This window comes from Mya arenaria, chromosome 8 (assembly GCF_026914265.1).
Source record: "Mya arenaria isolate MELC-2E11 chromosome 8, ASM2691426v1".
Lineage (NCBI taxonomy): Eukaryota > Metazoa > Mollusca > Bivalvia > Myida > Myidae > Mya > Mya arenaria.
Window position 1 is genome coordinate 43003284 of NC_069129.1, and position 27756 is coordinate 43031039.

General features: G+C 32.6%; 1 protein-coding gene across 1 annotated transcript; it reads right to left on the reverse strand.

Annotated features, from left to right (window-relative positions):
• Positions 1-12484: 12484 nt before the first annotated feature.
• Positions 12485-17530, reverse strand: LOC128244211 (uncharacterized). The gene is made up of 3 exons (XM_052962227.1): positions 16899-17530; positions 15018-15263; positions 12485-12608 (listed from the first exon to the last, which is right to left on the reverse strand). Exons 1-3 carry the CDS (start codon positions 17528-17530, stop codon positions 12485-12487), a joined length of 1002 nt encoding a protein of 333 aa, XP_052818187.1.
• Between the last annotated feature and the right edge of the window lie 10226 nt (positions 17531-27756).

Genomic DNA, 27756 nt, shown 5'->3' on the forward strand with positions numbered 1-27756 from the left:
TATCGTTTAAGATTTTTAAAATGAATAACATAAATTCGTTGTACAGAGTTATCTTGAATCATTTCGTGAAATAATTTTACTTCCGGGGCTTCTTTTAGATATAAAATAACACAGTTACGAATCAGACCGAGATCCAGATAAAACGGTGTTAATGGATTATCTTGATTGAAAAGCTTATCATGATACCGTTGACTTTAAGACTGAAATAAATTTAATGACCAATAACTGTTACTGCTACAAACAAGATTATTAATATTACATTTTTTATGGAAACTTGTAATAATATCGTAGGGTGAGTAGTACGAGCATATTTATAATTATAGAATAAAGAATATATGAAAAATACAATATATTGGACTTGATTTGTATACATTACTATAATATAAAACATAATAAAATGATATAAGAACGTTGAAATTAATGCGTCTGAATATATTAATGTAGTCTGGTTTTTCTATTATAGAACCTTGTGTCATAATAAATATGGCCTACATCAGCAACGGTAATGGAAGCTGTATTGATGAGACATTTGTCCATGTCTTGCCGTATATAATACCGAATAAAGAACCCTTATTTTGTCTTCACTGTGTGCTTTGGAATGTGCCTGAAAATGTATCAAAAAGGTATTTTGGCAATACTGGCAAACACTTTAAAACATGGTTCTGCTGTATATTTGAAATATTTTATAAGTTACCATAATGGCTTGATTCTTGGCAAAAGCTGTCTGTTTTAGTCGCACTAGTTTTTTATCGTCCAACTTTTTCAGCCGTGAAATCAGTAAGAAAAAGCATTTCAAAGTTCATGTGAATAGTATGCTTGTACACTAGTATAAGGCAGTTCCAACGGCACTGCGCGTGTCAAAACGACATCAGCGTAGACACGACCTGATATGAGGATTCCACCAAAAGTCATAAGGATAGATGTCTTGGCTGTATGGTTGATGTTATAGTGTTGTGGCAAATATTCTGTAACTAGTGCAGAGAGATGCGTGGATGCATTTTCGTGCAAGAACTTAACACCACGAACCCCGTTACGTATGTGCTCGAAATTATAATGGCCAATAACAGCAGAGAAAACATATATATATATATATATATATAAACATGTAAGCGACTCAACCGAACTCATAGAGCGTATATTGCAAGCCATATTCCTTCCATAATTATGGATAATAAGTTTTAACAGTACGGAACGCAAGAGCCATTTCTCCGTGCTCGTCTTAAGATGGAAGTATATAATTATCACTATCTTCTTACCCAGTCTCATAAATTTCGAACAAAAATGAAGACATTAATGCCTTTTAGTTCCAAAATGACTAAATTGGCCTTTAAGTAAGAAATATAAATGCGTTATCTGGCACCTGAATTTGCAATCAATTTTCACTTAATAACCAGTTTATGCCCATGCTGTTGAAGTTTATTGACATTTGAAAGCTGTTTGGTTTGCAGTGCTGCAGACATTTGCACTTTTACCATCAATTTTATACTCGCCGTTTTCATGAAAACCGTTGAGAACAATTTATTAAACGCGGGTTAACATCTTGTCTATTGCATATTCTCAATGAGTTTCATGTTAAATTGTTATAATTTTGTCTCTTATCTCTCTCGAGAGATTACGAAAGTAGTTAACACAAAAGAAAACTTATCATGCTATTTCGCCAAAAACGAATACACGAATGAATAGTAACTTATGCAAACTAAGCATTATCTCTGTGCGTAAGTTTTAAAATTTAAGCCTTAAACTAGTATCCAGAATAATTTTTCTAACTTCGACCAAATTTACCATGGTATTTATAGCAAAAAGACATATTAAAACACGAACTCGCCAGTTTGAATTATCCGCTTTTAATCAAAGCGCTGAAACACTGAGGGTGGACAAGGTTCAAACTGTTAAGGGTGCTATGACACAAAACTTACAAAAATAACCAGAACACGTTTTATCATGTTAACCATTGATAATAAATAATAAAAGGTATGTGTACATAGTCTGTCTTGCCCATTTTTTAATTAGTTTCATCCTCATATTGTTTGTTCTGCTCTGATTCGATAACCGTAAAAGCTATTTTTTCAACATCATAAGGCCCCAACACAGGGGCAACATCAGCAAAAATTCACAAACAGGATCAGACCACAAAAAATCGTACATATATTAGTTTCAGAATATCAATTCATAATAGCATTTGTCTAGAAATTCAATACGTGTTTACCGGTTTTAATAGAAACGTAGATATAAATAATTTATGAATTTGAACAGACTAAAATTAAATATGCACTTCAGGCCTTTTTTCAAGAGTTCTTTTTATCAAATGTAATTGAATTGATAGATCTTTATTTATCTTAAAAATAACAATAATTTTCAACGATATTATACACGTTTTTAAAAAAGGTGCTACAAAGCAGAAAACTATTTCGTAAAATCATTTGTGCAAACTTTTTTATTCATTACAAAGAGGTTCTTGTATCAATAATAATAATTTCGTTAACATGTCCCCTTACCATAGCTTGTCAGTACTTCTTGGCACTATTTCATTGGCGATATTATCCCCCGGTCCCGGTCTCTGTTTTCAAATTTTACAGTAGCTTTCGGCCGTATTGGAGAGGGTGTGTATCATCGGGGATAATAGGATTACAATTGATTAAAGTTGTAAAGAAAACAAAACAACATATTTAATATCAAAAATACAAATAATGATTCAACAAATAATGATAAAAGATTTTATATAAAACAAATATGTTTTTTTTTTGAAGATAAACAAAGATTTTAAGTATACGCATGTAAATGATACGCATGTATTAAAATAATTGTCATGAACTACATACAGTGTATATACAAGTATTATATTGTTATCTTACATACTCATTGGTTCATTTCCTGTTCTATAGCGTTTTGAGGTACATCATTTTCTTAGGTTTTGAAATTAAATGAGTTGTGAAGGTGGTATTACAGTTACTCATTTGTGTAGTCGATGTTTATGTATATGGTCTTCCCTTTCTAAACACAACAGTATTTTTACTATGTGGGCATGGAAGGTTTGGGTTCCATTCTACATTGATGCAGTTATATAAAAACAGTAAAAAAGCGTTTAAAAATGAGTGATCATAAAGGTTCATAATGCAAGTTTCTTTGTACTAGCTTGGGGATTAAGCAAAGAAAACATTATCAAAAATAAAGTTTTTTAAAAATGATAAGCTTTCGTAACCTATTGTAAAAATGTGAAGTGATACGCCGAAACATTTCAAGACCAAACGGCTGAAAATAACGGTTTTAAAAATAACACAAATCTGCAAATGACCATTAAAATCAACTGAATACAACTTAAAACTTAGTTATGTAAAGATGATGTTGATGTCAATTCATCGTTTATATACATTTGCGAATATAACTTCATACATGCGTCATGTAACAGGCAGATGTATTATGCATATTACATTCGCAGTAGGTTAGGAGCACTTTACAAAACTTGTACTGTCATTTCTATTTTGTTCTGGAAATACAAACAATCACCTTTTCTTCCCGGTTAAAACATTATTTATATTGAGATCATCTTTTGATCCAGGTAATAGCACATTTCTTTTTTGATATCATATTTGTTTCGTGTAAAAGCACATTTTATAGTGGAGATCATCTTCTGTGTTTAGTAGACAAATATTTTAAGCCGTCGTCTTTTGGTCTGTGTAGAATATATATATATATATATATATATATATATATATATATATATATATATATATATATATATATATATATATATTATCCTGTAGATACTCATTTCACTGAGTAAACACATATTTTACATTATTTGGAAAACATCATTTGTTACGGATAAAAAGAATCCTTGGCGGTCAACGTATGTTCTTTGTAAAATATATATAGGAGCTTACAGTAATGCTAGGATAAATAAATACTTCTTAGAATCTATAATTTGACAATCAATTAGGCTTGCCAGAAAGAGGGCTTACCAGTGATAAATTTTATTGAGGAACGAAAACGTCGATGTCAGAATGGAAGTATGTTGTTGTTTTTTTAATTTGTTAATTAATGACATTAGTTTTACTATAGCATTAACATTAGTTTGCCAGACTAGCGAAGAGTAAATAATTTAAACGAACCACAACATAAACTGCTAAAAAGTATTTGAATCACTGTTACCCTTTACTGGACCTATTTTTACAATCCTATTTTTCATTTGCCAAAAAGCAATTAAGATAATAAATAAAGTAAAAACTCTCTATTTTGTGTAGGTGGAGAAGATAAAAATAAAGACAAACTATTTCTTGATTCAAGGAAATTTTGTTTCAATGAAACAAATATAAAGCTTTCACAGAGGTTGCCATTGCAAAAGCCACCATTATAAAATGATCAGTCTATTTGACGACAAAGTTGTTACAACCATGGTGTGTTTCACGATCATTCGTTGCAACTTCGCGATTTAATTACTGTTGTTCTTGTTACAAATGGTTCTACTGGAAATTTGAAACCAATAATTATATTGTAATCAATATAGAGCACTATTGTTCTCTATTGCAGTAAATTTACAAATGGCATTTCGCCATTAATTCGATCAATTTCTTGAATAAACGACATGCGATTCGGAGTTTTCACCGGTGCTTGGAATTTCTGTCTTGCACACACTGTGTAAGACGACTCACGTGCATCTACACTGAATTTCAGAATGATATTTCAATGGATAATAATACTAAAAAATCTATATCGAATAAGAAGAGCTGAGTCAGAACAATGTACATCAACGAAAATGGTGATTACAATATTAAGTGAAAACCTCAAATCATCGACCTAAATCGGGAACTATTTGACTTTCACTCCAAATCACTGCACGTAATGACGTTGGCTTGTATTGACATCTTTGCATCAGCAATTTGGTGGAATTTCTGATAATCACACTGTCAGAATTGGGCTTAAATTTATTTTTTTGTTGAATTTGATTAAAATCAAAATTTCAGTTTTCAATAATTCATTGCATAATGAAATAAAAACCACATTTAATTTACGCAAGGCGACATATTTGAAATATAACATTGTATTGAACTCATGCTGTCATGTTATCATACCCTTTAACAAAGACTATTAGCCTTTTAATTTCAATCTCAAGTTAAGACTTGAGGCACACCCTAAATTCTAAATACTGCGGGGAAACAGAACTTTAAAGTATAAAATTTATTCAAGAGAAATCAATGTGTAAGTGTTGCGTGTAGAATCTTGTCAAAATGTTAGTTTTCTAAGTAAATTATTACTTCAGAGTGACAGTCGATACACGTTTCCTAAAAATTACGTTTACATAGTTTCATGACAATCAAATGTGTGAAATATTATTTGCAACGTTGTTTCCTGGTTGGGAAATCCTATAGCAATTAGCAATCCTATAGCGCCTTAATTAGCCCTGTTGATCCAGTTTTGTTTGCATGATAGGAACAATTTAAACCAAAAACACCATTCTGTTCTGATTGCTTGGGGAATAATTTAAATCAACAACAATTAAATCGTGAATCAAGAATCGTTATTCCATCGTTATCAATCTTCACAACTTTAGAAAATTTCTAATCTTGGTATTGACATACCTTTGGTATAGTTGATGGTGATACTTATATTGCTGTGATAGAATTCAGATTTCGTAAATCATTAGGAACAAATAATTGTTTCGAAATCGATACTTTATAACAGTTTGAACCTTGTTTTAGGATTTATATAAATATTAATCTAAATATACCACCATTTAAGTACTTTTCATTTTTACACATTTGTATTTTAACAGTATCACTTAGCAAACATTTTGTTTGTTAACAATTGATGTGAAAACTACAGTTTCTTAATTTTCAGTATTCAAGCAGTTTATATGTTTGTTTCTCATCTTGTTTTTATGATAGAGATTTGTTTGAATTGTAATGTTCGTTTTGTACTTTAGTCGGCAAATGAAATCATGATATATCCTTCAGATTTTCTTTTGGTTAATAAGAAACTTTAGTCAATTTCGGAGTTAAAACAGGAAATAACGCCTTTAGCATGTGCACCATTATAACTGGTTGTGATGTCACTATTTTAAACAAATGTCAATTGCAAAACGTGTCGACTTTTTTATGCCGACACTAAAAGTTAATAAGTAACAACAAATTGTCAAGATTCTGCTGACTTGATAACTTGATGAAAATTTGTCTACAAAACAAATTGAAAACACTTTATCGACTTAACATAAAGTTTACAACATGACGTGTGTAACCTTTTTTTCGATACAAATTATAGTCCACATATACAGTTAATACATCAACAGATGGATAGTTTTCTTGTTAAGAATCGACAAATCGACATTTAGTATGTCGATAAGATTACACGACAACATCATCATTATACACGATAATTGCTTACACAAAAATGGCCATTAGTTTACTTGTCAAATGTTGTTCTTAAGAAGTAATGTGTGTCCTTATTTTAATATACACTTATTGAAGTATTTTCATATAAGCACTTCGGCATGTATCTGTTCATCACTTTAAATTGAATACCCGCAATTTCATAAATATTTTAACAGAATCAACGAAATACTAGTTGTTCTTGGTGAAATCAAGAAAAGTTAATATTTTGGAATAAAATACTTTAAAACGTTAGGCTTTGGATATTTTGCTTTGATTCGATCAATTATTTTTCTTGAATACCTTAGACGACTCGGGCAAACACAACTGACTGCACCTACAATCATTTAAACCAAATGATAATCCGCGTTTTAGGTTAAAGCATATAAGTTAAAAATATCACAACTATCTTTCTTATAACATATAGGATTGTATGTTTGTATGACATACTCATCTGACACACATCGACGTCAAGACACTTAATGCGCCAGTTTTACAACCCATTCAAATTCCACCCATGTTAAAATGTACACATGTATTACAATGAGATGGTATTGTACGGCTTATCAGACAATTTTTATTCAAACCTAATTCCGTAAAAGAAAGGCAAAGATGTGCAGCGTAGCTTTGCCTTTATCGATTATCTGTATCGGTACGAGATCCTTTCCCCAGAATTTGAGCTTTTCTTATCATGCCCTCTCTCCCTGGAACGTCTTCTTCCTTCCCGCTTAACACTTTCCCTTGAGCCCTTTCTTTCATCGTAGGAGGACGTTTTGGGGCTGTCGTAAGGTTTGTACTGGTCCTGCGTATACTCATATATATCTACATTCGAATACGTCGAATCCACTGTTCCATATCTTTCTGATCTATCCGACGACGAGGAGTTGGCTCTTTCATTTATTGTCGCGCTATACTTTCCGGCAGATGGTAACCTTTCAGGCGGTGAGACGTTTTTCTCAGTTGAAGAATACGTCTTATCATCCGGTGTGGAATATTTGTCTAAAGTGCCATATGGTTTTTCTGCGGTATTGAATGTCCTGTCGTTCGAGCTGTTGTATTTATCAAAGGTATACGTTTTGTCTTCAATTGGACCGTATTTGACGACGCCGGTGTGATTCGTACCATTTGACCTTTTGTACTTGTCAGCGTAGGGATCAACACACTTATCATATGCATCGTCATATTTGTCTAAAACTGATTGTGATTTGTCTACAGCAATTGGATATCTGTCACTCATGGGACTTTGTTTGTTTAAGACGTCTCGATCAGACATCGGATTAGATTTATCGGAGCGTGAGTGCGTTTTTTCTATTAAAACGCCATATTTTTCGGCCGTCATACCGCTGTATTTATCAGCAGGCTTGTAAGGTTTCTCTGCTGGAGGAGTATATTTATCTGACCCTGAATCCAGTCTGCCCACACTTGATTGTATTTTGTCGTTTGCAAGCATAGATATTCCGCTGGATTTTTCTCTTAGGTATGCGTATTGTTCTGGTAAGTTGCTGTATTTAAAAGCGGGTATCTTTTCAGCAGGAGATTGTACCCTATCAGGAGCAGGAGAATATTTGTCAGAAATAACGTCAGTTGGCATTGGTATATCATACTTTCTTGGATTAGTAGACTTCTCATTCAAACTGTTACGTCTGTCCCCTGATGGTCTTCTCTCTTTGGAGACAGGCGCCCGTTCCGACGTTGTGGATGCTTTGTCGGAAAAACTTCCGGTCGAAAATACAAAGTCCTTGTCAGAAGATTTTGACAGCGACATTTGATAGCTGTGAAGCTGCTTCTCCAACACGAGATTCTCGGACTGAAGAGCAAGAATTTCTCTCCTAAAATGGAAATTACCATATATTACAATAAACACATCTATATCGGAGGAAAACATGTTAGTAATTGTATGTTCGTTTCCATTATACACTGGCCATTTAACAGGACAAAACGAATAAATAATACAATGTAGATCGCAAGAAAAATAATGACAATTCATTTTAATGCACATCAAAATAGAGTCGATGCATATGACATAAGAGTCTCAAAAGGCTAATCAAATAATATGATACTTCTATATTCAAAACCCCAGTATGCTGTCTTATTGATTGATGTCAGTGTGAGAAATGTCTCAGCAACAAGATGCTGATGTATACCAACATACATGCCTGAAACTTCTCGAAAAAACTTTTGTTTTCCTTGTGACACTAGGTTTTGATACCATACGGAGAAGGCATATAACAACCTATAAAACTACGGAGTGTAGTCCATAATAAACAAACAACATTATATCAGATATGGTAGACACTAAACCCCGTTTGATGTATCAAAGGTTGGGATACAAAAACTATGGCTTTCTACTGGCTTCAAAAATGGTATTCTTGAGGTAATAAAATTATGGTGTGTTTTTATATAACAAACCTATGACAATTACTATGAAAAAGCTATAGCTCTGCCTAGGCTACAACAAAGGCTTTTCTTACGATATAAACAATAAAAGTTATATAAGGTTCAAAAGTACACTGCTCACTATTTTACAAATATGTGGCGTTCTGACGATAGAATATATATCGTTTTCTACATTATAAAACTATCGTTCTCTCTATCTCGGTTAAAAAAGCTATTCCTTTATCTACGATAAAAAACAGTATACAGATTTGGTGTTTTCTGGGTTACAATACTTTCATATGCTGTAAATAAAAAATGGCTTTTTCTAGGCTGTTTTGCATAATATGGAATCAATAAAGTATCTGATTGCATTCAATTATATTGAAACCAGGACAACTACAGATTGATTAGTCAGTAGACTTTCATCGTTTTAAGGACTTAGGACACCTTTATTAGAATATTCAAGAATAAGACAACACTGTCATTCATATCGTAGTTAAGAAAACGAACAGTATTCAACATTTAACAGATTCTTCTAAAATACTAAATAAGTGTTCCATCGACAGCGCAATATACAGTTACGCTCATATAAAAACAGATAATTTCGCTCCTCAAAGAAGTAACCAAATATCATATATTACAGTAAATTTATGTTTTTAAGTTAATATATGTTATTGTACGGATCGTTCTAGTGCAATATCTCACACTTGGTTTTAGTATTATATTGAAAATGATGTAAGCGGTGTTTTTATTGTTTGTCTGTTTTTGCCCTTGACCTGTATGCTTTTAAAAAGATCCAAATATATTTACTAATGCTTGGTTTATTAGCACTCTGCTTTATTTAGCATTATTTGAAATACAGCAATCTTACGGTAACTGTTAATAATTACAAATAAATGTGTTTTCGCCCCTTCAACATCACCTATTTTCAGGAATAGGGTTAGTAAGACCTACTTCATCTGTTGCTTCTGTAGCTTGTCCACGTCATCAAAGGCGTGATAAGTGGGCGTGGCAAGCAGGTGCGAGTCCACCCATTCTACGTGCACGGTGATTGCTTGGTCGCCAGGCTCCGTAAACAGACACTTGTCGTCCTGCAGCTGAAAATAGAGTAATTTTAATGAGTTTATATTACTTATACCAATTGTTGAAGAAATCGAAAGGGGCTTTGAATCACTCCCAAAATTATGTCTTTAGAAACAAGTGTCCTTTATATAAGAATAACACAAAAAAATTCAAAAGAAGAAACTCATGTCTTTCAAGGATAAGTGTATTAAATCGGCCAATCATTTAATACTAGTATAAATATATCAATCATAAATGACTCAATTGTAGAAACCGTTAATAAGGTGGACGAAACTCAACATATAACTACGAAACAAAATTATGTATATTGTGTAGAAAAATATACATATTTAATTCCTTGAAACGTTTATGTTAATATGTGTGTTTCTATATCATATTTCCTTTTCTAGCAACGCCATTTGCTCGTGCCATTATTAAGCAGTGTATGATGTTGACGTCAATTCCTTTTAAATGATAATTTTCTTAAGCGGAGAAGGTGTTATGCCGAAAGATATGGCACATAATAGTTTTAATAAACATAACGTGTTTTGTATTTTTTTTTGTATGTTTTGTTGATAGTTTATACTAGAAATTAAATACCTAAACACCTGATTTGTCGTGTCTACATCAACGCAAAGGCCAGACGAACAATCATTACTACATTTTCCCCAAAATAAACAATAACCGAACTTTAAACGTAATCAAATAATGATTCATCAAAATATATTTATGACAACCGTGTATTATCTTTGATAACGTAAAAACAACATTGTGGTTCTAGGCAATAAACTTACATCATCAACTGGAATGGAAGTTGTAATGAGGTGGCCTTCGTCCAAGTCCTGCTGTATATAATACCGACTAAAAGGTCCGTAGTTGGTCCTCATATTGTGTTCTGGAATGTACCTGCAAGTATGGCAATGCATTGGTGCAGTTCTTACAAAATTACAATTTACACGTATTGTACGTGGTGTGCTGTACTTAATAACGAAAATAAGTTCCGTAGTTTATCTTCAGTTTGTGCTCCGGGATATACCTGAAATTATTGCTAAATATTTACATTAACACTTTATTCCTTAACGATGGTTAATGTTTATCAATTTCACATTATTTCTGTATAAAGTGCAATGGCATTTCCAATCGAAGATTTGTTCGATACTTCTATCCTGTCATTGGGCGAAATAATACTAATGGGCGGGGCATATTTACTACGGAACTATTTTTTTCCAATGAAATCGTAGTAAAATCATTGGCATCCTACAAAATTAAAATCTGCAGTTAAGCAGTTAAAACAAAATGAGCAACGATAATTATATTGATTTTAATTTGGATTTTGATTTCATGATGGATGAAACAATTGAAGAAATATTAAATGACAATGATGACGACTTATTTCGGAATTTGGAATTGACATTTGGTAAAAATAAAGCATCTGACAAAACATGAAGTCGAGGAAATGAAACAATAACATATTATAGAGCACCCATCAACGTCCAGAAGAAAGAGCTCAGTTCAGCACTACGTCTTCTCGCGTCCTCTGACTTTCCGTCCGCGAAAGTTCCCATTGCTCAACACGTTACCCCACCCACCGCCACTGTCGTCTCATCTGATGTTAACTTTCAAGGAATTGACAGTACACTTTGTCCAACATGGTATTCAAACATGGTTTACACCCCAACTGATCCTTCAACATAACGCTAGACAAGTAAATTGACTGGAATTTCTCTCCATTTTGAAATCTCGTGAACAAACGCTGTTATCGCGTATTTTCGCGACATATAATGAGAACTTTGTAGGTGGCGATATTTTTGTTTTTTTCTTGTTATTGGTATTTTTTTATAACTCCAGTTGTATTGTTCTAGCTGTAATACAGTTATAATACGTTGTTAAAATATACTTTTCCTTGAAAGTATAATAATTAAACCCATGAATAAGGAACTATTTTTTTTCTGCGCATTCATTGTTTTATAGATTTAGGTTACTGTATCTGTTCAAATTTACCCACCGTTGAGAGCAACGAGAGAAAGGAAAAAGAGAAAATACTCTTGAATAATCTATTTCTTTTAGCAGAAATGTACATTTCAATAAATGTATATATATAAGTATGTAAAATGTTGAATTTTAATCCTTAAATATAGTGAATTTTGCAATAAAAAAGTGATTCACAGCAGGGAACTAACAGGAAAAAACATTTCTTAAACTAGGCTTTCAACTGGACACGAACAACGTCACTTTACATCAAAAACAGAAATCATATGCATTGAAATATCTTTATAGATAAAATATTGATTGGCGGTAGTCAATTCCTGGTTTTCACAAACCGTTTTCTTTATACAACATTTAAGTTGTTCATGTGTATAAGATGGTATCAAGTACATTTTTGTGAACAAAACAGATTTTAAAGGCGCACAATATAGGTTAATGATTTTTTTACTATTATTTTAATGCATTATCGTGTTTAATTCATTTGACATTAATGGTAAAAACAAAAACAGTTCGCATGATTAAGGTACAAATAATATAATTTTAGTCTTAATAAATGTTTTGTTTTATTTAATAGATTCGTGGCCATATATTATTTAATTAAAAAAGCATCAACATATAAAGTTCAAGTTACTTGGGTACAAAGTTTGAATCAATAATCTAGAATATTAAACTAGGGTGGAGTAAAGAAACTGACAAATCTACCTTGTCAGGACTAACACGTTCCAACAGACGTAGCGGCTGTATTTGCGAGGCACGTGGGCGATATCTGTGTAGTATAGACGGAATGAAAGCGTCTTCCCGCTCGTGTCAGCCTCCATCAACCTAAATAGAGAAAACCGTACAATCGAAGATAGTACGTCAATCTTGAGTGCAGATCAACACAGCTTTGTGATATACAGACAGAATGAAAGCCCCCCCATAAGTCCACAGCGATTTGGAATACAAAGATTCAAAGTTAATGTTAATGTTAATATGTAACCTCTCACGAAATGTATTTTATTTTGTATATATATTGAAAAAATAAAACGCAAGGTTTTTTCCCATAATATATCGTATGTTTCAAATTCATTCAGTCTGTTTTGCTATTCTAAGAATATAGATATTTTTTATAAATAGTTATGAAATGGCTGGATTGTTAATCCCAACCTATCCATCTCCTGTTAACTGCATTTTTTATATTTATTTTCTGCGGGATTGTTCAGATAAAATCGGATAAAATCATTATTTTTTCGATTGTCCGATAAAACTGACTTTAAGTTACAGTAACGTGTGAAACAGATAAACTCTCCTCCTAGAAAAAACTTTCCTTTGTAAAACCACTTTCTTAATCTCTGAGGTATCAAAATGAGACAACAATATTAGATTTTAACATGCAATCTGGATCAGCTTTTCCGTAAAAACCACTTTCTAAATCCCTTAGGTTTTAAAAGAGAATACAAGATGTTATGAAATTATTTTCGAGTGTTCAACAGACAAGAAATCGCGATTGATCAACGCAATCCTATATTTCCTTTGACGTCATCCGTTTATACGGCGATTGAATCTAATTTGTCAGTCTACAGCGAAGACCAGTTGTAGTATATCAGTAAATATTTTTAAATGTTGGTCTGCCAGAAATCATTTGGTTAATATATAGTTGTATATCCATTTGGTCTAACTTTGAATGTATAATGGCTAAACTTCAGAGGAAATGGCCCGGACAAACTGATATAAGTGACGAAATATTATACTAAAATCATTCCCCAGACTAAATATTGAAGATTGAATGTTGATGTTAGACAGAGGTCATGGACGTCTTTAGACAATAAAGATTACGATATAATGTATACGTCATTACTGTCCATTTGGGTATACTTTCAGACGAAATCGCGCGGTCATAATGTTTCTAGCGAAGTTTGGAAAACCATACCCATGTTATAAAATAAAAATATTGAATGTTTAATTTAATGTCAGGAGCGAAAACGTTTCCCATAAAAAATAATTTAAATTAAAAACAATTGGGTCGCATGCGTCCTAAGAAATACGAAAAAGGAACAGAAATATTTAAGATATAAGGACATGTCCCTTCAACTTTCAAATTGGCAATTTCTTGACGCAATATATTAGAAGACCAGCTTACAAGTTTATCTCTTTTACATTGGCGTTTAATGACATATTAAAACTGCTTCTCGCAGTGCAGCAGACATTTGCACTGTCGTTGACATATTAGATTTACTCATCCGGTTCAAGGAAGTTGTCCAAGAAAAAAGGAATTATTTTGATTAATTGCTATTACTAGTCATGTACACATTCTAAATGGATTTTATGCTAAAATGTAATACGGTTTTGTCTTTTTAATCCTCGCGATAAATGTATGAGTTTTATTCTGTAAAGGTAAATCTCTCGTGCTTAGAGAGGTCTCGAATGGTTAAGTATAAGTAACGCGGTGATACCTTTGTCAAGCGCATTCGCCTAGCGATAGATTTATTATTGAATTTAAGCCGCTATTATATGTCCTAAGCATTGTCCACCTTTGACCCAATTGACTTGTGTATTAAGAAAGATAGACATAGACAAATTACGAACGAAACTGACAGGAAATCGCCAGTTTCATTGGATATAACTATTGCTGAACAGACCTTACAACTTAGTTCTCATACTGACAATAATTTGTAATTGACCTCTTTATTAAAGCCCTTAATACAATATTGAATTAAGATGATCAGTTGCGATTGTTTTATCTGTTAAATACTCGAAAAAAAATAAAAGTTAAGTCGTCTCTTATAACCCTAGAGATATAAAGACAAATATTACTTAACCATTTCCTCAGCCTTTTATTCTCATCAGCTAAACATCAATGCGGCTATTATGACGGTAGCATTGCCTTTTGATCACATTTATGGTTCGATGGCAATAGCTTTCCTTTGTCGAAATAAGGTTAGACAGACGTGTCAAACTTTTAAGCTGTTTTGCTGAGAAATTCTCAAAAGCAAAACAATACCGAAATCGCCTTTGATTATGACATTTCCTTGAAATGGCACAATTTCAAACTGAAGTACAAGAAGGACAGAAACGAATCAATCATTACACTATTGAAAACAATAAACATACGACACAAACAGCTCATAAAAAGCTCAGTTTCCAGTAGCGGGACACGTCGTGGTTACAATGTTACTTATGTTCACCGAAAGTGAAACAACAAGATCAATAGATAAAAAACACTAAATGATTAAAAGCAAGACCAGTCCATACCAAGCTTGTTTGTCCTTGTCGTATAAGTGAGCTCGAGTCTTCCCTTGGGTAGCCACATTCAAGATCACTTCGCTTATTGAAACGACGGAGACCATGCTGACCTTGACCTTGAGCGATGACCTTCCCTTGGCAAGCTGCTGGAATGACCCATTCACGACGTAGAGGTCACCATTTCCTGTGAGGTCAACAAGCTGGTCAAGCTCTTCGGACTGGAATTCGTCATTCTCGCCGATACTGATATAATACCTGCGTGTACAAATATAAACATGTTATATAGCCCTAGCTTCTTTTCTTTTTTTGCTCAGAATTCTCCCGTCGAAGATTAGAGCTCTTTAAAATGCAACACATTTTTGTTTCTATTGTAACGAAGATGGATATTTAATTAAACAGTATTTTTTCCATTACTGGAATTATTACATGCTTTTAATTTTTAATGAGAGGATGGCTGAAATCATAAATTTAAATTTATTTCTTGAACATTATTTTTAAACAATTTTGAGCTTTATATGGAAAATCAATTTCAATGTTTGATCGTAAACAATATAGTAGCTTTACAACTTCAATACGCGTATCGTCAGTGTCAATGATTTGTTTCTATGATTTTTGAAAGAGTCTTGTTATAGAAAAAATATCGGGATTCGACAACATATGTTGAGAGATATATTATAAAGTTGGATATATTATGAGCCTCAATCATTCCGGCGTTAATGCTTGCTTTTTGTTGCGGATAGGAACGAACAGCTGTGTGCTTAGTTTTTTATGTTGTTTCTATGATAAACACTTTATTAAATGTCTATAGTCTAACATGTGTTTAACAAAACACTGAAAGTATTCAAAAGGTAGACTTAACAGTTCTTAACAAAATGTTTGCAACAAATATCGAGTATATATGTTTGCAGGTTCTTGTTAAGGGACTCGCTCATTTTATGTAAAAAGCAAAATAATGGCAAATCATTATGAGTGTTATGACAGTCGGAACCCTTCAACAAAAGAATGGTAAATCATTATGAGTGTTATGACAGTCGGAACCCATCAACAAAAGAATGGTAAATCATTATGAGTGTTATGACAGTCGGAACCCTTCAACAAAAGAATGGCAAATCATTATGAGTGTTATGACAGTCGGAACCCTTCAACAAAAGAATGGCAAATCATTATGAGTGTTATGACAGTCGGAACCCTTCAACAAAAGAATGGCAAATCATTATGAGTGTTATGACAGTCGGAACCCTTCAACAAAAGAATGGTAAATCATTATGAGTGTTATGACAGTCGGAACCCTTCAACAAAGGAATGGCAAATCATTATGAGTGTTATGACAGTCGGAACCCTTCAACAAAAGAATGGTAAATCATTATGAGTGTTATGACAGTCGGAACCCTTCAACAAAAGAATGGTAAATCATTATGAGTGTTATGACAGTCGGAACCCTTCAACAAAAGAATGGTAACTCATTATGAGTGTTATGACAGTCGGAACCCTTCAATATAAGATGATATTGTCTTTGAATTCCACGAATTTAAATAGCGTTTGTGACGCTTTTCAACAAAACACTTAATAGTTGATTTTTATCTTTATACATGAAAGAGACCTTTAGGGCGAGCGGTTTCGTTGTCAAGTTCTGATTTTGATGTTACTGTAGCGGCGTGAGGTCGTCCCACCCAACTCAAACCAGATAAGTTTCGATATCAAAGGGTTAAACAATTGTGTTAATAAGTGTTTTCGATGCAAACCCTTAAAAACCAAATTTGATCCAAAACGCATAAGCGAGTCCTATAAAGGTGTGTCTACTGATATACGTTTATTTGTAACATTTAAAACGACTACTTAGCTCCCCGAATATACAAGCCACCTCATTAAAAAATGTATTAAAAGACGTACCTGACATTGCATACGTGGTCAAAACTAGTATGTCGATGAAGTTGCAAAGTTATACATTCGTCCTGTTGCATAGTGGCTTCGTTTTGGGATAGTGAAATGCTCCAGTCAAAAAGGCCATACGTAAAATACGATGATTCAAGCCTCGTTTCGTACGTCAGTAAACGATTGTGTTGCTGCTCCTTTGGAAGCCGTATAAAACACTCGAAAATGCAATTTATTTTTCTCATTTCTAATTCTATGAGGTAATCGCCAGTTACTTGAGAGAACTCTCTTTCTAATAAGTCATTCAACCCTATAAAAGTTTTTCGTCCATGTTGATTAGATTCCGGTGTTAATATACACGCCTTTTCTATAAATGTTTCGTTTCTCGTGAAGTGTTCTCGGTTCAGTAATGTAAAAGAGAAGTCGATCTGACACTTCATACCATTTCCGGCTGTCTGAAGTTTGAGAAAGCAACCTAAATGTACGTCTGTGCGAATGAAACTGACGGTCCACTTATGGTATCCGTAAACGACGTCTTTTGTGTACAAATCAGGATTATCGTCCGTTGCAAGCTTTGCCGGAAGAACAAACGTGAACACTTGAGAATCAAATCGATCGTTGAGCTTCAGGAATCGTTGTAATTTTGCCATGATGTCAAGAAATACACATCAACTTCTCTGAAAATATATGTAAAACTTTTGTATTAACAATACTTGCTGGTTTAAACCAGATCAAACACTATTAAGCATAGCATATTGTGGACAAAGGATAATATAATTACGTAAGTGAAACGATCTATTTGGTGCTTGAGTTTCGTAGTATTTTGTATTTGGAAGGAAATAATACATTCTACGTACAGGTGATCATACATTGAGCTTTCAGAAGCAAAAATAATTATTCCCGTAATTGGCGTACATGTGACCCTTAATTGTAACATCAACATCATATTGGCCATACGTGAATTATGTTGCCCGAACGCGGATGAACTTCGTATAATAACAAGACGTAATACCATGTAGATCACTTACAGTGTTTACATTTACTATAATGTTTTGCCTATGTTTATACAAAAAAAGGATTTCTAACATACTTAGCACTCTACTTTCTAGGCCCAAAACAAGTGTTTCAATATTGTTTGTATATTTATTTCTATTTTGTTCCCTACCCGTAGAAAATACCGAGTTATTGTGGGCTCGCCAGGTATCCAAAATTCACATTGTTTTGTAAAAAGGATACATTTAACAAAATAATGGACTCAAACGCCATAGTAAGATAGGTATACATCACTGAGAAATCTACATCAATATCCTGAAATCATATATCTTCCTAATTTGGATATTTCCACGCTGTACTTTGAGCAGAATATAACTATTTTGAGATCCTCATATTTAACTGATTAATATGGGTCATAATAACGGAGGTTCTGGAAGAAAGATAATATAATGACAGAGTTTATCCCACAGAAATGACAAGCGAGCGCAAGTGTCCCTCCCACCTCCTTATTGATAGCTCTGCATGGTCTGTTTTCATATCCAGGCGTGACCCTTAAGCCCCATAATTCTTTATGATGCTTATTTTTATATTACATTGATGAGGTAAGAAACAAATGTCACCTGGTTGTATTAAAATGCTATGATATTCCGCCAATACAACAATAGAGTATCTGTTCATTTTATGATTTAAACATGTACTTCCTTTCAGGCATATATATTTTTATAAGATTATTTTATTTTTTACAAAAATATCTTCATGCTGGTGTATTTTAGACATGGTTTTGTCATTCGGCATTCAACGCTGCCCTGTAGGATATGGCAGTTAGTTATGCATACGTTTGATCGAACAACGTAGTTTCGATAAAACTTGTTTCACATGCAAGGTGTGCAAATCATTGATTTCTGCCCAATTTCTTCGAAAAGACGTACATTTAACTTGAATAATTTATCAATACAACTGGTAAAGAAAATAACCAAAATACAGTTTTTATACATATATTAACTGACCACATATTTGTCTCCACCGCGGGAAAAAATGATCTGATAAGCTGTGCAATTTGAAATAAAGAAGTGCTGCAGTTGCTCGTAAAATGATATTAAATGATTTGCTTAAAACGAAACATGCTTCGGTTTATATAAATAATGTTTATATGATGTATTTTCTTTCCTTCTGTGTGAAATCTAATCAAAGCACCGAAAAACTTTCTTAATCGACTGAAAGGGGCTATAATTGTAATTTGAATTACTTTGGGATGGAGTAATTACGGCGATATAAGTGACTTTTACATCGACGAAATGACACCAGATGCCATAAAATAGATATAGATATGTGCCTTAGCGCGCTTGGCCGTCGGCCATACATCAGTTTCATTTGTAGATTTATACAGATATTGATTTTTTCCCTCCTGTGACCTTCACCGATTCCCAGTGGTCGAATAAAATTCACAACGCTCACATACATGCCCGCAGAGTGTAATTCAGGGCATTCGCGCATCAATTAAACAGAGCAATCATAGTTAAATAAACCATTGAAAGCAAAAACTAATTACAATTCGTTGTTATCTCGTAAGCCATTTCCCCGTTTACATTAAATATTTATAAAGGGGATGATGAGGGAAATATTCATTGGATTTAAAGGCTTTAATTCTGTATCATTTTATGTTGGATAACCTAAATTTTATGTTGGATAACCTAAAAAAGAACTGGTATCCTGTCGACAAAAGCTTTTCGGTAATACCTACAAGCCGAACAAATATTTTATATATGCATTTCGGTACTTTTGAGTCATTTTTCAATGAAATATAATTAAAATATCACTCTTTGAAATAGTAAGTAATAAAATTAAAAATTGATATTTCTTTAAATGTTGGCCTGCTCTCAGTTCCTAATCAAACGTCCACACACACACACACAAGTCAAGGACACATTTTCAACGACGTCATTTTAAAAATGACGTTTAGTGCGCATTCAAATTGGCACGTTTTTCTAAAAAAGTGTAGTTAAAGTACTTTTAATTTCAATTTTAGGCATATAACAAAAAGAAAAAAATGTTGTTTCAGTATAAGATAGTAATATATTTCACCTCATGAACACCAATACTGTTTTTTTTACAGTGGCTACGCCACTCGTACAATATATTTTTGTGCTCGTTTGGTCAAAAGTATTACAATCTTACACTTAAACAAAGAATTATCCTTTAAATGAATATATTGAGTTCAAACTGCTTTCTTACAAACCTTTTATCACCTTGTTTACAAAATGATTGCCGTTTATCTTTTTTAAAAGCTATTTCTTGTTCTTTATGATATACTCTTATATATATCCAATGAAAATAGCACATTGTTGTTCCATTGTATTCAAATATTACACTATATAAATGTATTATAATGCCATATTAGTAATGAGTAAACCATATACAAATCCAGCGAGAGCAACTCCTTACTTTACATTGTTTACAAGTGTAACACTTTATTAATGTATTATAACAACATATTAAGTATGCGTATAACATATATAATATACAAATAAAGTGAGAATTACTCATTGTCTTTTGCTTTTTATACAAGTGTTACACTATATTAATGTATTATTATGTCATACTAATTATATGTACAACGTTGTACAATGCCAGTGATAATTACTTAATATTGCTTTCGCATCGTATACAAATATACCACTTGACCTAAAAATGCTATATGAATCATAAGTAAAATCTTTTAGATAATTGGTACTAAATGAACGTGATATTTATTAATTTCAACGAGAAGTATACTGGCAGTATCAACAAGAGACGCACAGCACAATCATCTACGGAACAGCTAATATTTAGTCAAATACATAGCTGGCAGTATCAACATGAGACACACAGCACTGTGGAATGGTTTTTAATAGTCAAATCCACAGGTGGCAGTATCAATTAAACATATTTTTGATATTCTACAAAACATATTAATTGTAGGTGATATCAAAATATGTGACAAAATAAATGTTGGTATAAATGAAATATGTTATTACTTTTAAACAATTCGAGCATTGTACATTTGATGAAATTTTAGCCCCTTTTTCAAAGATTGCATATACAAGAATTGATTTGATTTTATTGAAAATGATAGGAGGTATTGCGTTTATACACTTTTGAAAGAGTATATTTTGTAGAACAAAATCATTGCAAGATATTGATGACGGTGCATTATTGATGGGCACAACGCTATTACAATAAACTGACATATCGTATTTACTCAATTCTCGATATTTACTATTATAAAATGACAATTGAAAAAAATCACTGAAACTTAAACATTACCATCCTTTTAATGTGAATATACAAATGTTCTTAAAATATGAGCCAGATTATTTAAAACTTCTATGTTTCTTTTTCACAGATTGTAATTTATACATGTATACGATTAAAAGTGTGTCAATTTAATATCAGTATCAGAGAGAGATATTGATCATTTTTTATATCAATAAAGACAACATTTTTGTTGTTCCACCATTGCTGATCGATACAGGTACCTCTGCATGCAATTTAAATATAATAAATGTATTTGAATACTAATAAACACTTACTTTCTTTTAGTCCACTTGTTCTGAATTTCGCGTTTCAATTAAGTGTCCAAAGTATCCAGTTTCACTTTTCTCGAACACCGACACACCATGTGAATCATAAAACTTTCTCTCAAATATCTCAAATCTTTCTTTCAATTCTGTTTTGTATTGTTAAAACCAGATTACTTATCCAGATCATTGAGAAGTCCCAGTGTCGATGAATGTCCTGTTCGGGAATGGAAGCGATGTTATCAGGCTTGGTAATGAACGCCTGCGAGGCTTGAAATGCCTTATTGAGTATTTCGAAGTGTCTTTGTGGCTTCATTTATTACACATGCCAACTACTGCAATGAATGGTGATCTGATGCGACACGTTTCCAATACGGTTTACTTAACCGCTTTTCTTGCTGATAATATAACGTGGTAATGTTGATAATGCTTCGATAAATAGTTGAATAATTGACTGTACACAGTTTAATAAAATTCAAGCTAGTGGTTGACCGGTATTTATTGTTATAAAAGATTTTCATTATTTAAAACAATTAAAAAATACAAACAAGTTCGTTAACGTTATAATTACAATATTTCCTTTATGTATAAAGTTAAATCAATATATTTGCAAAAAGAATTAGAACACTTTTTTGTTGCTTGCCTATCCAGAGGATTGAAATTTCGCCACACAAGTCATCGTCTGACATTTCCTGTTTAACTTTCCTCGAGGACCGAAACTCTGTTTGAATCATAAAAACTTTCCTACGAATTCTCTCTTTTAATTCAATAATTTATTGTAATAGCCAGGTTACTTCTCCAGACCATCGAATAACCCTTAAGTGACTGTACCTCCTGTTCGGGATTGAAATCAATACGATCTGGCTGGGTAATAGACGCCGAGAAGACTTAAAAGGCTTTATTTAATATTTGTAGTGGTTCATTAGCTTTATTTATTACAAATTCACATGCAATGGATGGTGACAAGATGCAAAGTTTCCAATACAGTTTTCTTCGGACAATGAGAATGCATTATTCTTAAAACAAATAAATTGCATTATTCTTTAAACAATGAGATTGATTATTCTTTGAACAATGAAATTGCGTAATTATTTCAACACTGAGATTGCATGTTTTCTTTAAAAAATGTCATGCAAACCTTTTTATGACTAAATTCTAAGTTCTGAAGAAATTAGCACTTACAACGAATCAAATTTTTAAAATAAAACTGACATGATACAATGTATAGAAATTGTCATTGTTTTGTGATTGCAATTGCTACGTTAGAGATGAGAACTGCGCCGTTGTTTTCAGAAAACATGTGTGTTCATATTTTTCATTTAATGTATACGACGTCTTACAACCGAACGACCGGTCTAATTGAGTCTAATTGCACGCTTCCTAATCTTAGCATAATGTTGACAAATGAGTTATTGCATCGGAGGTTGTTGCTCGTATGCCACGTTGCATTACTGTGTTTGTTTGGTTGATGTGATAAATATTATATGAATAGATAATGTGATTGTAGAGTCTGTCATATAGGTCGTGTGTTTATTGTTTGTGTGTATTATCTTAAAACTGGGTTAATCATTTGCTTTTTGGCTTATCTTTGAAGATCAGCTTCATTCCGGTTTGAAATACACATTCATATTGCATGATCTCTGTTGAATGTCATGGCATGGGTTCACAGAAACTCATAGCAACTATTTGGTCTACATATTCAGTATCTGTGAAGTTAAATAATGACAAATTAACAGCACCATTGATCTAAATTGGATGTTCCATTGTTTATATAAATTGCGGCAAACCTACGCTGCGATCCTCGGCGTTTCCAATCAATATGAAGTGCACTGAATCACGGAAAGACAGCAAAGCTATAAGAGTGTTAAAAGACTAATGTAAATGAATCTATCAAATAAAACATGACAGGGCTTTCATGACTTTACAGATACGCCTTACTATATATCAGTTATTTAGTAGACAAGGGAACAAAAGACGTAGTTGCGGTTGCTCAATAAATAATGAAAAGTACAGGGACAAACCCAGTTTTAAAACATTTAATCCTAAACCCTGTTTAGTCGCCATGGTACAAATGACATCGAATGAGAGAAACAAAAGGGACAAACAACACTGACAGACAACAAACACATCGATGTTAATGACTGTCAGTCGGAAACGTACCGCATTGGGTTAAATTGAAATAGTGGAACAATTACCATAATTGATAAGTTGTAACAAGATGACCCGCTTCCATGCAATCACTGCCACAAAAGTTCAACACATTTCGCCTAATCGCGGATTTTAAGCATTTTTGCACGTTTTAAATTGACCATGGTCCGTCGTGTTTCCTCTGCAGGTAAATATATCGAATTTGTCCAATACATTTTGCAGTTGTGCAATTCAAGGATGATTTTGTTCTAGACGCGATTGAACGTATGATTTTTTAAATTGTTAGTTGACTACTCTATAACATTAATTAGGCGTTCAACGGGGTTTTCAATTATGCAGTAATATATCTACAAACATAGATATTTGAATAGTTGACAAGTAAAGTCGTGTTATTTTATACATGGTTCTGAGTAAAAAGGATATTCAGGATGTCGCCCTTGTTCTTGTTAAGATATACTTGTCTTCATGGTGTGATCTGGGTAAAAACTATTTTTCATTGGAGGTCAGTTTTTGCTCTGCGTAAAATGTGGAGGTCATCTTTAGTTCTGTTAAAAAACGTCTCATTTTGTGTTCTTTAAAAAAAATAAAAAAAGGTCCTTGGAGGACCTGTTATTCTTGGTAAAACTAAAATACTGAAGTTGATATTTCGTTTCGTGTAACGAATTATTTTCATTGAGGTCAACTCCTGTTCTACAAAAAAAATGAATTTTTTTTATATCCTTAGAGGTCATCTTTTCGTCTTGGCAAAAATATTTAATTTGAAGGTCATTGTTTTTTAGGGTTAACTATATTTTATTATGGAGGTTACATTTATACCATGAGAAATACAGTACGTGTTAAATGAGAAATCACACCTATTGGCATACAGGAACTCACAGTTAAAAAGAGCTAAGACGAGAACTAAATGGAAGAAATTGACGTCATGGTGACAAGAATAATATTATAGCAAAGTCTTTTTCATAGTATATGTTACTCTTGAAATTAAATGAATTTGTCATAAAGATGGTTTTTTGGTCACAGTAACTATTTTGGAACGAGATTGTCGGTTTGTTTCGTGATATTGCACGTGACATTATAAGACATCAAATAGTCAACAGCACTTACGACACACAGTAGCATCCTTCATTGGAGAAAAGCCAAAATAAACTTCTCAATATTGTTCAAACGACTGCTTCTATAGCTCGCACATAAATTTACTCAAATAGCCTTTTTGACTAAAAACACTATATAACTTTACTTTGTTATTTAATTAATTTGTTCGTTCCAACAAATGGTTATGCTGGATACTTAAAGACCAATTCTTACATCGTAATCAAGTAAGAGAGAGGATTGTTTTTAGTTGCAGTAAATCAATAAAAGCTTTCGACAGTTTGAGCAATTGTGACAGGCCCGTATTCTTCTGATTCTATAGGCCTTTTCTTATTAATATTAGCTGACTCGAGTTGACAGTGCCCACATCAAGCCCACTCAGACCACTAAGGCTCCTTATATATAGAGGAACGATTGTATAAGTTCCATGAATAATACCTTAACCAGACTTGAAAAGAGGGCTTTCATTTAAGTTCTAACACCTTTGTCAAGATGAATTTGAAATGGATAGATTGAATCTGTCTTATAAATATAATATATAAAGCGCAATCTTTTTCGAAGTTTTGTTATTCATATTATGACAATTGAAAACAAAATGAAACTTTCAATGTAAAAATATATATGTTCTTAAAATATAAGATAGGCTATTTAAAATTAGAGTAAAATAATCGTACATTGATAGATAGCAGTATCGGACAAAGACAGCGAATTTATATCGTTATAGACACACACAGCGTCTTATATTTCTCATTTCATTTTGCAGAAAGACCGGAACTCATGTGAATCATAAAACCTTCCTCCTAAATTTGTTTTTTTTAATTATTCATTGTTACAACGAGATAACATTTCATGATCAACGAAAAGTCCTAATGTGAAACGTCCTGTTCAAGAATGGAAATGATCTGGTGGGTAATGTGTGCCCGAAAGACTGTAAAAATGCCTAACTGAATACTTCGTAATATTTGTATGCCTCTTTTATAGCATATTCAAATGTTAACAAACACAATTAATGGTGACATGGTGTCATATTTGCCAATACGGTTGACTCCACCGTTTATATGCTGATAAAATAAGGTGATAACTTTATTTTCTTCTTGATACTTTTTTTTAACAATAACTGCCTGTTTACAATTGCAAACTTCAGGATAATTGTTCATTGATTTCTTTTTTCCAATAGACAACGGTTCCAGTGAACTATTGTTTTAATGACTGTTCCAAGGCACCATATATAGGTTAAGCAATTTTGATTAGTGTATAGTCTGTTTGTGGTATTTTTGTTTGTTTATATGGTATTAATGTGTTTGTTTTTCTAGTTCATTGTCGTTTAGGCCCTTTTCCAGAGCCCCTTATTTATTTTTTTCATTATTTGTCCCTGTAATTTTCATTGTAATATTGTTTAAAACATATTGTTGCTGATTCTTCTCGAAAACAAATGTTAAATACAAGGTAGTAAGTTGTTCGCTGACGTTTTCTTGTTTAAAACAACTGTAAACTATAAGATAACTGATCGTTGAATATTTTTTTGTTTAAGAGTACTTTAGTAAATCCTAAGCTTGTAGCTTATTGACCTTCAATTGTATGGAACAATTTTGTAAAATTCTAGATAGTAGTATGCTGACATTTTGTTGCTAAAAATGAAGTTGGTAATTGTTTAACACAATCATAAAGTGAAAACACATTCGTTGACGATATGTTATTTTTTTCAAAAGAGCAATTATAAACACAACTCACTTAATATATAAGTCGACGTTTACATTTTGTTGCTGAAAGCGTTTGGTGTTTTCAGATACATATAGAAACTATTTGTTTATTCAGTAGCTTTAAAATCAATACTACTCTTATACAGTTAGCCATTGAATTGTATATAATTCTCAAAATAAACCTTGTGGTTGTACTTATTAACCGTAAATCAGTATAATTACTAGGTATTTATATTGACCAACATCATTGCTAAATACCGTTTCATATTATACCTTAACATTGACAACATCCTTGATATTTTCATACTCATTATCATATAATTCATGTACCATGTATATATAAGCTATAATACATACTTGTGATTGTCACATGCCATGTTTTGTTTTTATACTAATCGTGTGACGATGAGCTTTTTATGCTTAAGTCGATAAATGTTATGTTCTTTTCTATTCTGTTCTGTTAATGTTTTGCAACGAATGTTTACGGCGTCGAGTGCTCGACCAAGCGGTTTACTAGTTTCTTTTTGCACACGCCCTAACCACAATAGCTTGCTCTAGCTTAAGCATTATATTAACTACTGCATTGTAAGTTCTTGCTCGTGTTTCACATTATATAATCGCATTTGTTAAATTGATAGGATGAAGATTGTTTCATTGCTTGATGTCTATAAAATGTAAATTTACTGGGGGTTTAATCTTGTTTTTGAGCACAACCTAACTCTTATTCAAACAATCCCAATGAAGTACTTATTAACTTAAGGACCTTAAATAATATAACAAATAATAATAAACTAATAGGTGAACCCAATGTACTTCTATGATAAGTGGTCCAGACTTGATCAGTGGAATTCAGAGCACCTAATGCAAAACAAAAATCAAAGATAAAATGCAGTTATTGTTTGAAATTATAAAAATCCCACACAGTCTGCCTTAGCAAATAAAAGGTTTAAAACTGTGTGATCATAGAGTTTTAGAACGAAAAGCATCATTAAACAAGTAAACAAGATTGATGTACAATTACATACTTATTGCCATGTTTGTGCTTATCAAGGTCTTTAAATCAGTAGATGTGTTGTTGTTTTTTTTATCTTGATATAAGAAGATGTGTGTATGTGAATACACACCTAGAAAATTTAAGTAGCTCTATATAGGCACTTTGACAAGAGTAGGTTCATCTTTAGATAAGGAGGCCAAGGGTGTCAACAAAAGCATACAATTGGCCCAACTTCAAAGAAATATCCTGTTTTCAGAAAGAGGCTAAGTCTTTAGCAACTTGTGGTTTCGAACACACGTTATATCTCACATAAACAGAATAAACAAATCATTCCAAAAAGTGTATCCTGCCGTCGGACAGGAATCAATGTTTCAGCTGCCAAGTAGTAATTATAG

Coding starts and splice junctions, on each gene's coding strand:
- LOC128244211 (XM_052962227.1), bottom strand. CDS start 17,530: ATGGCAAAATTACAACGATTCCTGAAGCTCAACGATCGATTTGATTCT. Junction 15,264..16,898: donor GACCACGTATGCAATGTCAG/GTACGTCTTTTA, acceptor TTGTACACGCAG/GTATTATATCAGTATCGGCG. Junction 12,609..15,017: donor GACAAGGACAAACAAGCTTG/GTATGGACTGGT, acceptor TTCTCTATTTAG/GTTGATGGAGGCTGACACGA.